General features: G+C 39.0%; 3 protein-coding genes across 3 annotated transcripts in view; all 3 read right to left on the bottom strand.

Moving 5' to 3' along the window:
• The window catches only part of stim2b (stromal interaction molecule 2b), a 119,971-nt gene extending 118,075 nt beyond the window's left edge, over positions 1-1,896 (bottom strand). Inside the window, 1 exon segment of the mRNA NM_001435951.1 lies at positions 1,022-1,896. Coding sequence (NP_001422880.1) covers positions 1,022-1,157 — 136 coding nt within the window. The 5' untranslated portion in view covers positions 1,158-1,896.
• Positions 1-17,394, bottom strand: part of LOC147843244 (uncharacterized) — a 1,033,179-nt gene that overhangs the window by 981,608 nt on the left and 34,177 nt on the right. The window lies entirely within an intron of this gene.
• Positions 9,739-17,394, bottom strand: part of tbc1d19 (TBC1 domain family, member 19) — a 76,924-nt gene continuing 69,268 nt past the window's right edge. Inside the window, exon 21 of the mRNA NM_200491.1 lies at positions 9,739-10,020. Within this exon, the coding sequence (NP_956785.1) occupies positions 9,946-10,020 (75 nt within the window). The 3' untranslated portion in view covers positions 9,739-9,945. The remainder of the gene's footprint in view (positions 10,021-17,394) is intronic.

The raw sequence follows: 17,394 nt of genomic DNA, 5'->3' as shown, positions 1-17,394 counted from the left end.
AATTAGTATCTTAAAGAGCTATTTGTACATAATTTAACCCATAAAACTCACTTCTATGGTTTAAATCAGGGCACACCAATCTCGATCCTGGAGGGCCGGTGTCCCTGCAGGGTTTAGCTCTAACTTGCTTCAACACACCTGTCTGGGTGATTTAGGGTTACCTAGTAAGACCTTGATTAGCTTGTTCAGGTTTGTTTGATTAGGGTTGGAGTTAAAATCTGCCGGACACCAGCCCTCCAGGAACAAGTTTGGTGCCCACTGGTCTAAATTAATTTATTGAGGTTGCTTCAGCAATTGTTAAGTTACACACTTCAGTAAAATCACTTCAGTAAAACATCTGTGGGTTACAATTTTTTTTTTCAGTTTAGCAGAATGGGTGCCTGACTGAATACCAACTAGTCATTATTAAAAAGTATCTAATTCAATATATAATTATTTATTACCAAAAAAAAAAAAAAAGACTGATACGTGCTAGTCTTAAGTAATAATAATAACAACAACAACAACAACATGATTACAAGAGGCAGGCTGGTTAATAAATATGTTATAACCATATATACTGTTTTAATTATTTTGTAAATATTGTTTAAAATAAATTTCATTGAAAGCCATTTAAACAGCATCCTATCATCCAGTGGCCATGGAAAAGCCCATCTGGAGGTTTCTCTGGATGGAGGTCCTGCCTGATGACAGTGCTGTGTGGAGGGGTTTCCTCCTGCTCTCTCCTGCCAAGCGTTTATTGGTGGAACAGCAGGAATTCCATGAGGATGTCCTGACCTTCATCACTTTCACAGGCAGACACACAGGCGGAGGATCGAATTGCATTCTCTAGAATCTTCCACATAAGTGATGCGAGTCTATCAGATCCATAACACCAGAACCTACGGTACCGTGACGTGACAACATTTCCCTCATCAACTGAGCATCTACGCGTTTTCTGAAGGCATATCCCTTGCTAAAACATGCAGCCTCTAAAGAAGACGATGCGTTGATCGATTTGTTATGATTGAGTGGGTCTTACCTGTGGGAGCAACAGCTGCTGGGTCAGGAGTGACTCGGTTCGCCAGATGACTCGTGAGTGAACTCTCCAAACCCAATACCGCAGAGATGACGAGACCACGCAGCAACAGAACCGCTGCCGCCGACAAGAAAGTCATTGTGTGCAAAAAAAGCTTTCAACCAACAATGAATCAATAAATAAACAAACAGAGACCACACAGTGTTTTCACCCAGCGGATTGTCAAACAATCACAAGTGTGATTTCAACAGTAGTTACACAGAAAGCAGCGAAATGAAAACAACACAAACCGATATCCAACCTGTGTTACAAAAACAAAAGGTAAAGTAGCCCCAAAAAAGAAGTAATCCAACCTAAAAAAACGAGCTAAAAATGCATCCAGACTGTCCAAGACGTCAAAAGAAGATCGCGAGGTAAAACTCCATCCAAAAGAGATGGTCAACTCTTCTAATATGACACATTGAAATAGACATCAGAGCATTCAGACATCAGACACCGAACTGGCTTGGATGATCTGCCTGTATCCCACTTTAGGATCCAAACAGACACGACAAGGAATCCCCTGTCTTAAATCAACACCCACGGGAGATGAAAACACGCATTTTCCTGCTACAGATCGAGCCAATATCCCAATTCTACACTGGAAGTCTGTTACATCCACAGGAGCCGGCGAATATCCAGCATAGTAAACGCCTCTGAGAGCGAAAGTGTCAGATCCCAATGTGCCGTTTAATCCGAATCCAGCGGGACCGTCCGAAATACACGCGTGTGCCGTTCATGTCCAAATATCAAGCGAGTTGAAATGTCAAGTCCGCATATCTGCGCCTGACACGAGGGCTCAGGTCTGCCCCAGTGTTTTGCTAGTTGATGCAGAAACTAAATTCAGGGGGCGGAAGTCCGTATGCAAATCATTTGACAACAGGACGCCGCCGGCTGTTTGATTCCGGCTTTCTCGCCTTAAACTCTCATATGACTCAAAAGGCAGTAGCCGGTGCTTGGAGTGAATGGGGCTGTGCGGCAACAATGCGCGGTGTGTGCTTGCATTCACTATCGGTATGCACAAAGAAGAGCACCAAAGTTCCTCGGGAATGCTGGCGCCACCCGGATACAGCCCGCGCTATTGTTCATCACTTCCCACTTTTATTTCTCCCATCGCGGACACGCAATAATTTACAGTCAGGAAATCTTCCAAGTTTTCCTCCTTGCCGTGGCCTGTGATTGGCTGAACGGTCCCAACATGGCAGAATCCTATTGGCTGAGGGCGGGAGAAAGACGTGAGCTTTGAAAAGACAGACCGCGTTCTGGAGCAGGCAGGAAATAATAGCCGCTCTCTTTGGCTTCTGGGATGATCTTCACCTGGAATATTTTACAGGTGAAGGATTACAAGGAGTTTTCCCGACAAATGTGGACGTGGTTTACCAGTTGCAAGTTTATTGTAATTATACATTTCTTTAAATCACATTTTTCTTTATATAATATGGCATGAGATACAGTATAGGCCTACTCCAAGAGCGAATTTAGGATTTTCAAAAAAGTGTGTGTTTGTGTGTGTGTACACATACTTAAATATTAATACACTTATATTGCATTGTATACACTTATTTGTGTATTGACTAATATGGTAGGGTTGTATACTAATCTAGCAGTATTCCACTGTTGCATAGACAGGCATAGCCATTTGAGTTCTCAATGTTTTCGTAAAAAAATTTAAAGGGGATTGAGGCGATAATTTAGTTTTAGCTTCAAAAAATCAACATGAGCTAATCGCAAAAGTTTTAGTGGGGTGAGTAGTAATAAGGGGGGTTAAAGCCCCCCTAAAAGTGGCCTGATGACACCCATGACCTACTTTAAATATATTAGGGATAGTTCACCACAAAATTAAAATCCAAAAATCAATTTGCAATTCTTCAATGTATCTTCTTTTGTGTTAACAAATCTAACTTGTATGGAACAAGTAGGGTAAAGGGTGAGTAAATGCCTTCAATATTTTTGAGTGAACTATCCCTTTAAATTGGATATTAAATCATTAAAATATATTTAAAAAATAAATAAACAATAAACAGAGTCAGAGCCGGAGTGGGACTCCCTTTTAGCTCTGGAGTTTCAAGCCTTAGACCAGCCCACCTCAGTCAACAACGACTGACAATATTAAAATAACGTTATTTCCAATTCAGTTTCTAATGACACTAACACGTCTTTTTCAAGGACACAGCTGCTTCAAACATTTTTTCATAAATATGAGAACATTAATTCTTTATAGACATCCAGTCCTTTGTAATGGTCGTCACACACACACACAAAAATATGTACCCCTACATAAGTAACCCAAACAGTATTATATGTCTTAACACTAAAAATGAAAAAAAAAATAATAATAATTATCCTGGTGAGGGTCGAACTCAGATCGGCGGCTTTGTAACGCAACATGCTAACCACTAGACCAAGATGTCATTGTTAAGATGATGTGTTCGCAATAAAAAAATAAGTATTGCACTGTTATCTGCTGCTATTGATGTCTACTCTTTTTCTCCCCTTTTTAGATTTATGATCAAGTTATGTCAGATTATTAATGTAGTGAATCATCTGATTTTCATTGAGCAGGTGTAATATTCATTAATATTAATTAATATTCACTAAGGTGCCGCTGTTTGGGGTGGAATGATAGTAACATCATCATTAACCTGCAGGCTGCATTTTGCTTACGGGGCTGCGAGAAAATAAATAAAAAGAGCGGGGCTGCGGTGAAATAATGAATAAAAATAGTGTGGCTACAGTATGGTCAAATAAATAAATAAACAAGTGCAACTGCTGAGAGTGCAAGCAGCTAGGAATACCAACTTCCATGGCCATAAAACGGACCGGCCCACCGGGAATTCTCCTGGTGCTCTCGATTAGCCAATCCAGGCCTGAACAGAGTTATATATTCTGCAGACTTATTTAGCCAAATGTAATAACCAACTAATCATTTTCCAAATGTTTCACAGAATGCCCAAAGAGAACTTAGCAATTGTAACTAGTCCTGTATCATGCTTACTACACCATTGATTTCCAGTTTGGTTTTTAAAGCAAACGGAGGTACGCCAAAGATACTGTTGTACATTTTATTAGACTGCACAGAGCAGTATTATAACACAACTTGAACATGTATTTAGCATGCTGTTTCACTGCTTCTTCCCCATGCACTCTCAGAATTAAAAGTACAAGAACTGTCACTGCGGCAGTACCTTTTGAAAAGGTATGCATTTGTACCTGAGGAGGTCCATATTGGTACTTCAAAGGTACATTTAGGTGCATTTGGGTACTGATGTGTACCTTTGAAAAGACACTTCAGGCTCTTGTACCTTGGTTTCTGAGAGTGTGTGATCATAACTGGTAGAGCCAGAAGCAGTTGACTGTGGCCATAATGAAAGCTCTACTCCTTTCGTGCCACTTCACACCCTGTCTCTCGTTAGCAATTGCTTTAGTGCTCTCATTCCAATTCAAGCGCACACTGAAGCTGCGGTCACACTAGAATTTGATAATGCGAAATTCTGTCGTGCAGCACTGCGAAAAGGGGTGGGAATAAACAAGATTATTAGGCATTAAACAAGCAAGCGATTGCTCCATGTTTTAAATTTTAATGCTCCATGTTTTAAATGTTTTGATCCTCAGTTGGTCTCATGCAGTCAAGTAATGCGATTTCGCAGGTCAGAGTTCACCAAGCTGCGAAACTGCGAAACTTAATGCATGACCCTGAATTTCCAGTCTGACACATTCACGTGCGTATGAACGGAAGTCTATGGGAGGAAAGGCCCAGTGTGACCACAGCTTTAGGCTGTGTGATGGGCTTTACTCTGCTTCAAACTACCATGATAATACATTATGAATACTTTAGCTCAGGGATGTAAAACTTAGTTCCTGGAGGGCCACACTAGTTTAGTTCCAACCCTGCTTCAACACACTTATGCCGAGTTCAGACTGCATGATTTTCAAAGTAGTCGTGACACAGATGTTTTCACACTGCATGACTATCTGGGCTTGCGTTTCGTCGCTGCTTTGTTTACACTGCAAGATGGATCGGCGACAGGGGCTTTCAGATTGCATGACTTTACTATAGGAAGAATCGCTGACAACTTTGCCCAAACTACATCTCACAGCCAAAAACACGTCGTATATCTTTTGTTATTAACTACATAATGAGAAAGAAGCCTTTAATGGGGTAGAACATGTACATGTTTGCTCACCTGGGTTTAAAGGGAATTAGGCATTTCTCCTCAACGTTGATAATAAACTAATTTCTTTCTGTATGAAACGTCAAACAGACACGGTTGCTCCTGAGTCCTGTCAAACCTCCACTAGTTTTTCCTCCATTTCGTGGGTCCAAATAAACAGAAAAAGAGCGCTTTTACCTTCTCCCCCAAGCCCAGCCTCCCGCTGGCCTGCAGCAGGTATACACACACGCACACACAAGTGAAAGCTGCTCTCTCATTGGCTGTAGGCGATGGCTGATGTTACTTTCAGTCCAAACTCAAGTCACACAGCATGATTTGAATCGCCGACAGCTCCAGATATTTAGCACGCCAAATATCTCGCAGGCATCGGCGATTCTCTCAGATCGCGTCTTTGAAAGTTCATACTGTGTGATTGTCACTCACGTGCTCGAGCAGCGATTTGCCTGTGATTTCAGGCATTTGTCGGCGATTTCTCAAAACCTGTCGGCGAGCCAAAATCGGGGCTAAAATCACGCAGTCTGAACTAGGCATTACCTGCAAGTTTCAAATAAGCTTGAAGGACTCAATTAGTTTCATCAGGTGTGTTAAATAAAGTTTGAAATCCCTGCTTTAGCGTATCCATGAACATGATTTCAGCATCGCTGGTCCCAATTAGCAAAATATCCATCCTAAATAATGTTTGAAAATAGAATTAGTATGTCCCAAATCGTAGTATGTTGAAAACAAAAAGTATGCCAAAGGTTCCTGGATGGTTTACTATTTCTGGTGAAAAATTTAAGTGTAGAAGGGTTCATACTCTAACCACTGATTTTACCCACAATACATAACCTGTTGGACGTATTTGATTAGAACTACAAATGTGGGTGAAAAGTGTAAATAAACTACAAACATGGAGCATCTGTGAGCCCAATCGAACCATAGAGAGTCTTCAGGAAAGATATTTGTATGACTGTTAATTAATCTCCAGCCCATTCAATGTATTTCATCTGCAACAATACTGAACTTGTTTAAAGACCCGTTTGGACATTAACATCTGAATGCAGAATTATTCAAAGCCCTGAGGAGACTTCTCTACATGAAAGACTCACGAATGGCAGATTAACCTGCTGCTGCTTCTCCAATAAGGTAGGTAATTAAATGTGACAGAAATGTGGATGATGTGTAATTTGACAGGGCTCATAACTAAGCAATATAACGATCTGTTAACAAGGAAGTAGTATATCCCAAAGCTTGTATATACCCCTGTTACACACTCAAAAGAATATACTTGTCCTTCAATTTGTTTTTTTGTGTTTTTTACTAAACAAATTGAAGGCAAAAGTAAGTAAACTAACTTCATCCAAGCCTTTAGGCATGAGTATAAATTACAAAACCACTGATACCACTGGAGCAAGGGTTGGCTAAACCCTAACAAACACTTTGTGTGTCCAGTTTTAAATCACACATTGCGCATTCAGAATAAAGTAAAATCCTTACATTACTGTATCACTTTCCTTAAATATTAAAATCTTTATTCGATATAAAGTTTTTATAAGCTTTGTTGACATTTAGCATTTGTCAAGAGTTCAATTGACTGTTAATAATAGTTTATAATGATATCACAGATAATTAATCCACTGAAGCAAGTGCTTTCAAGTTCCTGCATAATGGTTTCAACTGTATCAGCGGGACAGGAGGGCAGTGGCAGTTATTACACGGGTCTAAATATATAAAGGTGTTCAAGAGAGAGGCAGTGGAAACGTGATATTGCCTGTCTACAAGCAATGTTTCATGGAGGAACACTGCGGGACCGCTAGAGGTGCAATGCTTCCATGGGGACTGTAATAACGGGACAGGGCGTGGGAAGTTGTGTAAACAGGTGGTGAATGTACCGAGAGACCAGAGTGAGGCAACGGGGAGCGAAAAAGCAGGGCAGAAAACCGACGAGTGGCATAATTTGATATGAGGGGCAGAGGGAATGAGAGGGGCAGGCGAATAGACAGAGCAGATGTCAGAGAGCCACTGGAGTTTACAAGCTGGGGTCAACTTGGAGGATTATGAAGGATGCAGGGATTCAGAGGACTGAACGCACTGTACAGTGTTTACAAAATAATGATGAATCTGCCAGTCAGGTGTTATTCATGTCTTTAAATACAAGCGTGTGTCTGATTTTACTGTTGCATTGCTTTAACTGTCATGAGAATGTATGGTTGGCAGACCTTTGGAAAATAAAATAAAAATAATGAAATAAAATGTACTTCTAATGTTCTATTTCTTTCTCAGTATTTTGATTTTAGTTCATTTTAGTAAAAAAAGCACAACATATTCTCAAACCATTACAATAATTAAAAAACTACCATAAATATATACAAGGCCAAGCCTCAAATGCACAAAGAGCAATGCAAATCTGTTTAATGGCATGAAGAATAGAGACAAACTGCGCATGACAGCACACACCAATCTGCAAGATGTATTTACAAGATCGCTTGGTCTGGAAAACATCTGCTCTGTTCAAATTCAAAATTTCAACATCCTAAAGACTGGTTCTAAAAATCTAAACGCCTCTCTAATAGACATTTTGCAGATGACCAAATGCACTAATAAATAGATCATCCAGCTGTAAATACAAACATCGAATGGATGTCTCTGGGATGTACATGTACTATATACGGTTAAAAGATTACATTAATTCATTTATTTTTGTTTGGCTTTGTCCCTTTATTAATCTGGAGTCACCACAGTGGAATAAACCACCAACTTATCCAGATTATATGTTTTACATAACAGATGCCCTTCTAGCTGCAAACCATCACTGGGAAACACCCATACACTCTCACATTCACACTCATACACTTCGGATGGATGGATAATATGATATATAGACAGATGGATGGATGGATAATACGATATATAGACAGATGGATGGATGGATAGATAATACGATATATAGACAGATAGACGGATGGATGGATGGATGGATGGATGGATGGATGGATGGATAATACGATATATAGACAGATGGATGAATGGATATTACAATTTATAGACAGATGGATGGATGGATGATAAGATAGATGAATGGATGGATTAATAGATAATATAATGGATGGATGGATGGATGGATGGATAATACAATATACAGACAAGGATGGATGGATGGATAATACGACAGACAGATAGATAGAGATAGATAGATAGATAGATAGATAGATAGATAGATAGATAGATAGATAGATAGATAGATAGATAGATAGATAGATAGATAGATAGATAGATAGATAGATAGATAGATAGTTCTATTAGTCATTCAAAAGTCTCAAAAAGACAATGTAAACAGTTCACATTATAATTATAACAACTTTTATTAAATAAATAGCAAGTGATGTTTAAAAATCAGCCTTAGATCAGTTCAGAAAACTGCTTGAAAAAAAATAAAAGCTACAGTCAGAAGAAAGCCATACAGAAGTGCTGCTGACCTAGACAAAATAATATGACTAAGTTACCTTATTTAAAACGTAACCTTCAATAAGTCGAAATTTGCATAAAAAAGTTAAAATATGAGTTACATTATCACACATGCAGAGATGTGTGGAGTGTTCTTGATAGAAACAGACAAAACGACAACATTCATTTGGTGTGTGACTTCAATCATTATTAATTTCTATTTAATTAAATCAATAACATTTTTGGGGATCTCGAGGCTCACATAAAACAACCATTATGCAAATATAAAAAGTAAAAGACACATCTCCGTGCCGCTACTGTCATCCATGAATATTAAGTCAAAGGCATAGACTGAGTTTCTCAATCGCAATAGATGCCATTCATTATGATTTCAAAATCTGAACATTGCCAAAGATCCTTGGAAATCTTTATTTGTATATCTTTACAGCTGCAAAGTTACTGAAGTTTGTCCTGCGCGCTTGCGGTTTTTTTAGTTACTTCTTTGGTTTGGTGCATTAATCTGATCGTTACTATTATTCAAAAGAAGGTAATGATTCGCACTCAATTGCTTCATACTGTTTTTAATTTTACTTTTTCTTACATTTTACGGGTGATAACAGACAAACAGACGTTCCGGCACAAAGCCTTCCTCAGTGTATATCTTTACAGCTTACATTACAATGGTTTCTAGCACAATTTTTACCATTAAAATATCCTACAATAAGAAGCTCTTTATAATATAAATCATGTTTTTAAGTGTATAAGTGTTTAGCCAAGTAGCATGAAGTGCAGCATGGTCATTGTGTGCGTTCAATTGTTTTCAATGTTAGTAATTTTGTTCTTGTTATTTTTGTTTGATTAAGTTTAGACTTTTTAGCTAATTTTATTTTCTTGTAGGTTTTGGTGTTCCATCTGCTCGTTCTAATAGCTTTTTACTTTTTTGAAGTAATAAAAGTTATTTTAAAAAGTTATTGTTAATATTTAACAATACGAGTGTCACATACAGTATTATCTCAGTTTTGCAGAGATAATGTGCCATCAACACATTTAACATTGACAAGCGTGAACATATCTAAAAGGACAAAATTACACAGCATATAGATCATTTATTATTCTCTCCCATATCTAGTTGCCTGTAGTTCAAACTATGAGCAAAACAACCAAATGCCTTTTAATACACTCCACTGTAAATGAATGCATTTACAACTGATCTATTTGCAAATTTACTGAATTGTGAGAGGCAGTATCAAATAAGATTTTGAATTTGAGCCCCCAGCAGCAAATACTCATAGTTCAGATGGAAGTGGCGAAGAGAAAGATCTGCAGCAATGGCATCACCTTCAAGGTTGAGAGGTCAGCAAGAACAGCCTGTGAACAAACAAAAAGTAAATGTAAAAACTGTATTAAAAATAAATAATAATATAAACCCTGAACTGTATAAGCAAAATAAATAAATAAATCACACTCTGTTAAAATAGTTGGGTTAAAAATACCCCAACATATAACCCAACTATAGGTTATTATAGCACCTTCTCAACTATGGGTTATTTTAACCCAATGCATTGAGTTATATAATTTAACCCAATAATTAGGGCATTGGGTTATTTTAACTAAATGTTATTTTATTTTCATTCTGGTATTACTATTGCTGCTAATACTGGGACTACTATACATTTTATAATTATGACGTGTAAATAAATAAGTTTCCAAAAATATAGAAAATGCTTTTTTTTTATTTCATTAAAGTTCCAAACACTTTTGTTAAAATAAATCAAGACTCACAAACAATGAAGAAACAGAACAAAGTGCAGACAGTTATAATCTGCAAGCAGAAAATCATGTGTTGATGGAGCAGAATATGGAGCTGTTTGTGCTATAAGACTTCACTCAGTGTCCACAATGTGCAATGGATTTTAACCACATCCAAAGCTTCTAAAAGATGTTCTTAGATGGTGAAATCGAAATAAAAACCATGACACAGAGAGGTAGTTTGATGAAAAATAAACAACAATATTATTGCGTTAAATTCAGTCATTCATTTTCTTTTCATCTTAGTCCCTATGTTAATCAGAGATCGCCACGGTGGAAAGAACCCCCAACTTATCCAGCACATGTTCTACACAGCGGATACCCGTCACTGGGAAACATCCATACACACTTACTCACAAACATACACTAAGGACAATTTAGCCTACCCAATTCTCCTGTACCATGTGTCTTAGGACTCGTGGGGGAAACCGGACCACCCGGAAGAAACCCACACGAACACGGAGAAAACATGCAAACTCCACACAAAAACACCAACTGATCCAGTCGAGGCTCGAACCAGCAACCTTCTTGCTGTGAGGCAAACGTGCTGGATAAAATGGCGATTCATTCTGCTGTGGTGACGCCGGATTAATAAAGGGACTAAGCCGAAAAGAAAATGAATGAATAAACGAATGGTTGAGTTATTACATTAATAACCACATAAAAGTTAAAAATAACAAAAAAATAATTAAATAAATTTAACTCAACTGGTTGAATTATTAATAAATAACCTAATAAAGGTTAAAAATACCCCATCAAAGCACTAAATATATTTAACTCAACCACTTGGTTAAATAAAAAACTCAAAGTTTGTTAAAGTGCAAAATGAATACACAATAGAAAAAGAATGACAACTAACTTCTTACAACTTATTTCAGAAAAAAAGGTTTTAAAATTGGAATAAAATCCAATATCTATATTAAATACTGCCTTTTGATTGATACTCTGTGAAAGGATTAAGCAAACCCAAACATGAAATTTCAGCAATTAATTACTCATCCTCAAGGCTTTATTTTGCAAAAACAACCACCTGGATATACTTTCTACTTCTTCTTATCAATTGGCTACTTTCCACAAAATGTAGAAATTACATATACAACATTGTTCTGAGCCATAATAGTGTATTAATTGTTGAATTAAAATCAGAAGCGAAAATGGCTGAATGGAGCATACACTAACCTTCAAATTATTCAATCACAAGATGGCACAAAACAACCAAAAACAGCAATGTAACAGACAAGCATCTGTATAAATGTAAATATATAAACTGACGGATGGTCGGATTATTCCCAGATGATGACTTAGGATGAGTCCCGGATGAGCCTGTGTTATTAGTTTAGTGGTTGTTATCTTGGAACAACATATCTTAGAATGTTGTGATTGACTAATCAGAATTAAGTATTCCATACAGCCGTGTATCAGACCAACATACTCATTGAATCTAGTCCAGACCATGGTTCTGCAACTTCCATGATTAACACAACATAATCTTTCACAGTCAGTCAATGAACACATAGCCCACATGACAGATTCTCAACAAAGCCCTCAGTGGGAAGATAATCTGCAAAACAGATCCCCACAACCATCTAAAATCTGTAATGCCAAGACCAACTAAAAGCTCCCGATAAGTTCTCTAAACTGTGCAGCTCCACTTTCTTCATTAACTTGTCCAGAGTAGAATTGGTCCCCTGACTGAGCTTGGTTTCTCCCAAGGATGGAGATTGGAGTCCTAGTCACAGTCACCTTTGGCCTGCTTTGTTGGTAGAGCTTGACTCTGATTCTATAGTTACATTGTGTACTAAGATGTATGGAAGTTGCTATTTTCTAGGTTGATATACACTCACCAGCCACTTTATTAGGTACACCTTTCTAGTACGGGGTTGGACCCCCTTTTGCCTTCAGAACTGCCTTAATCCTTCGTGGCATATATTCAACAAAGTACTGGAAATATTCCTCAGAGATTTTGCTCCATATTGACATTATAGCATCACGCAGTTGCTGCAGATTTGTCGGCTGCACATCCATGATGCCAATCTCTCATTCCATCACATCCCAAAGCCGCTCTATTGGATTGAGTTCTGGTGACTGTGAAGGTCATTTGAGTACAGTGAACTTATTTTCATGTTCAAGAAACCACCCTGAGATAATTCACGCTTTATGACATGGCGCGTTCTCCTGCTGCCATCAGAAGATGGGTATACTGTGGTCTTAAAGGAATGGACATGGTCAGCAACAATACTCGGGTAGGCCGTGGCATTTATAGGCCTAAAGTAAGCCAAAAAAAATCCCCCACACCATTACACCACCACTACCAGCCTGAACCGTGGATTCAAGGCGGGATGGATCCATGTTTTTATGTTGCTGACGCCAAATTCTGATCCTACCATCCAAATGTTCCAGAAGAAATGGAGAATCATCAGCCCAGGCAAAGTTTTTCCAATTTTCTTTTGTTCAGTTTCGGTGAGCCTGTGTGATTTGTAGCCTGTTTCCAGTTTTTAGCTGACAGGAGTGGCACCCATTGTGGTCCTCTGCTGCTGTAGCCCATCCGCCTCAAGGTTGGATGTGTTGTGTGTTCAGAGATGCTCTGCTGCAGACCACAGTTGTAACGAGTGGTTATTTGAGCTACTGTTGCCTTTATCAGCTGGAACCAGTCTGGTTTATCTAACCAACCTTCTGTCTCGCTACGAACCAACTCGCTCTTTAAGATCTCAAAATTCAGGGCTTCTGGTAGTACCTAGAATAGCAAAATCAAGTAAAGGAGGTCGAGCCTTCTCTTTCATGGCTCCTACACTCTGGAATAGCCTTCCTGATAACGTCCGAGGCTCAGACACACTCTCCCAGTTCAAAACTAGATTAAAGACCTATCTGTTTAGTAAAGCATACACTCAATGCATCACCTAGCGGGTTCCACACTGGCTTCTGCATCTTGCTTATACACTATGAACAGCAGCTACGCTAATTATTCTCTTTATTCTCTATTTTCACCTGGGGATACTCATCCCGAGGTCCTCAGATTAGGCGGAGTCACTGATTGGATCCAAGACCAGCAACGTGATGATCCCAAGGATTCCATATCCGGGACCAAGCCATATCCTGAGCTGCTGCTGCGCTGATGGTCGTGGGGAGTGGAGAACATGTGTCTGATTCCAGCGACGCTCCAGGGACAGACGAGTCTTCATTGAGGCCATCTTCCAGCATAAACTACGGCGAATGAAGTTCTGCACAAGACTTTTGGCCAGCGGAGAAATTAAAATGGTCGTGCCCAACTGAGTCTGGTTCTCTCAAGGTTTTTTTTCTTCACTCCCATCAGGTGAAGTTTTTTTTCCCTCTCCGCTGTCGCCACTGCCTCGCATGGTTCAGGATTGGTAGAGCTACGCATCGATGAATTGGCTCTTCAGTGTTTGAACTCTCAGTAATGATTAAATCACACTGAACTGAGCTAAACTGAACTGAACTTAAACACTAAAACCTGAACCACACTGTTCCAGTTACTGAACCACACTGTTCCAGTTACTATGACCATTTATGTGAAGCTGCTTTGACACAATCTACATTGTAAAAGCGCTATACAAATAAAGCTGAATTGAATTGAATTGGCCATTCTCCTCTGACCTCTGGCATCAACAAGGCATTTGCACCCCCAGAACGCTCACTGGATATTTTCCCTTTTTCAGACCATTCTCTGTAAACCCTTGAGACGGTTGTGCCTAAAAATCCCAGTAGATCAACATTTTCTGAAATACTCAGACCAGTCCATCTGACATCAACAACCATGCCACGTTCAAAGTCCCTTAAATCACCTTTCTTCCCCATTCTGATGCTTGCTTTGAACTGCAGCAGCCTACATGCCTAAATGCATTGAGTTGCTACCGTATGATTGGCTGATTAGTAATGTGCGTTGGGCAGGTTTACCTAATAAAGTGGCTGGTGAGTGTAACTAGGAGCTATACTCTCATTCTGACATAATAATTAAGGAACTTTGCTGCCCTACCATGGACTGGTATCATGCAGCAAATAGTCCCCAGCTAGGTAACGTCATGACAGGGGTAAGCAGAGTTATTTTATTATTAAACTAGAATGAGAGTTTAGTCATTTCCTAGCCATATCAGCCTAGAAAAAAGCTACTTTATGTCAGTCTTACACCATCAGTTGTAACTACTGAAGAGTCCAGCTTTAAATGGAAAAATAATCAAAACTCTTTATTTTTAAATTTCTGAGTGAGATGATAATGGTCTAATCTGATAATCTATGCTAAGCTAAGCTAAAAGTGCTCCCATCATACCCAGAGATCAGATGAATAGATTTAAAATCGTAAAACCTAAATATTTAACTCTAGGGGACCAAAAAGTGTAGTGTTCTTTCAAAGTGCCTTACAACTGAATCACATCCTTCAACAGTAATGTTTGTTTTGAACTGAATTGAAGTGACTCAATCTAAAAACACAACAAAATTGCAGTCTCTAATGTTGAATTGAACTCCTTATAACTTGATAAAACTGACGACTTCACACTCTGACAATAAAAACATCTGATACGCATTCATAGTCAAACTATGAAAAGAACAGGTAACAGCAATCCTGTTTCACAAAATGGCGTCTGTTGCTCTGCACTGATGCGCCTCAAGAGCTTTGAAGGTGCTAAGAGTGCATCCGCCTCGCAGGAGCCGTTTGGGTGGGACCTTCAGAAGGAATCAAGCGTTCTCAAGCTTCAGTGGTTATGGAATTGGAAGCAAATAAATTTAGAGGCCCCTATCAGGTTAGCACATCTCATCTAAGGTTTCATGACCAAGCCTGGGGGCTAAAAATACAACGTGTTATGATACTTTCCCCGGTAGGGGCCAGGTGGTGCATAAGCAAGCAGATACTGTCCGGCAGCATCTTCGCAGCGTCTTGGGGCCCGGGCTCGTGCGTCACTGCGGGTTACAGCCAGATTTAATGAAAGCAGCTCAGATGCACTTTTACTACAGCTGTCAATCACGAAGTTGGATGTGAAAGCATCCTTTTAATTGACATCAAGTAAAGTGACTAGTACTGTCTGGGGTGTTCATTATTTAATCATGTATTAATTTAAAGTAGCACAGCCGTTGAAGAGAGTTGGATTGACGGGCTATCTGACCAGTGTTAATGCAATTTGGCAGACAAACAAACCATACAATGGAGTTAGTAAATCAGAATCAGTGGGCTTGCAAAGCAGACGGCAGGTACCCAGAAAGCCTGAGGAATACACAAAATTTGACGTCCACTCTTGTCATACTGACCACATTCCTCAATGTGGAAGTGTGCTTATTTTTGCGATTGTTTTAGAGCTTTCGGTTTTCAGTTGCCTATGGGAGAACTGACTAGGAATAATAAAATGACAGAAACAGGTCAAACTACTTGATCAACAAACAAATGTTTGCATGATTATACAGACAAAGCAGAATCATACAATAAGAAAATGAAGGGAAGTGAATGAGACCGGAAGACTCGAGCCAAAAAGATTGGAATGGCTGCGCCCACTCGTAAGCAAAGAATGAGGTCAATAAATCACCTTCATTTAGAACTTCACTCAAACCAAAGGCCCTCTCTTCCTGCCTCAGTTAAATGGTTTAAGATGGTTTGGATCTTTTAATCATGATAACTGACCTCTGACTAATTTGGTTCTTCAAACTAGTTTGCGAATCAGATAAAAACATCTGGGTTTGCACGTGATATGCAGTATCTTTCCACATACAGTGGGATACAGAAAGTATTCAGACTCCCTAATTTTTTTTTCACTCTTTGTTATATTGTAACCATTTGCTAAAATCATTTGAAAGGTTATTTTTCCCAAATAATGTACAAACAGCACCCCATATTGACAGAATTGTTGATATTTTTGCTGATTTATTAAAAATTTAAAAACTGAAATATCACGTGATCTTAAGTATTCAAACCTTTTGCTGTGACACTCATATGTTTAACTCCATTTCTCTGATCATCCTTGAGATGGTTTTACACCTTCATTTGAGTTTATCTGTGTTTGATTATACTGATTAGAAAAGCTACTCGCCTGTCTCTCTATATAAGACCTTACAGCTCACAATGCATGTCAGAGCAAATGAGAATCATGAGGTCAAAGGAACTGCCAGAAACAGAGACAGAACTCTGGAAAGGCACAGATCTGGCAAGTTTACACCAAAAAAAAAGGTTCCTAAGAGCACAGTAGCCTCTATAATGCTTTTAAGTTTGGGATGATCAGAACCTGTAAAGGAGGTAAGAAGAACCCAAAGATCACTGTGGCTGCGCTCCAGAGATGCAGTTGGGAGATGGGAGAAAGTTGTAATAAGTCAACCATCACTGCAGCCCTCCACCAGGCTTTATGGCAGAGTGGCCCAGTATAAGTCTTTCGTCAGTGCAAGACACATGAAAGCCCACCTGAAGGACTCCAAGATGGTGAGAAATAAGATTCTTTGGTCTGATGAGACCAAGACAGAACTCTTTGTTCTTAATTCTAAGCGGTATATGTGCAGAAAACCAGGCATTGCTCATCACCTGTCCATTACAGTCCCAACAGTGAAGCATGATGGTGGCAGCATCATGATGTGGGGGTGTATTTCAGCTGCAGGGACAGGACAACTGGTTGCAATAGAGGAAAAGATAAATGCGGCCATGTACGTGGATATCCTGGATAAAAACCTTAGGTGAGGATAAAGAACGAGCCTCCTGTGATATGCCTTTACTTTTGCTTTCTCTTTCGTGGAGTAAGGAAACAGTGTTGTACACTCCACTGAAGACATCCATTAGCCTACATAATTATTTTCATTTGTTAAGCACAAAGATTTGCTTCAAAAATATTTCTAAATTCACTTGTAAATTCCAGCAAACAAATAAATGAACAAAAATAACGAAGTGTGGTCAAAAAACTGAGTTATTTCCAAACACACATGCTGTGCCCCATATGGTCCAAAACCTGA

Source organism: Danio rerio, chromosome 7 (assembly GCF_052040795.2).
Source record: "Danio rerio strain M-AB ecotype USA chromosome 7, GRCz13ab, whole genome shotgun sequence".
Lineage (NCBI taxonomy): Eukaryota > Metazoa > Chordata > Actinopteri > Cypriniformes > Danionidae > Danio > Danio rerio.
The sequence above is the reverse complement of the archived record's forward strand: the minus strand, read 5'-3'. Positions and strand labels throughout refer to the sequence as shown.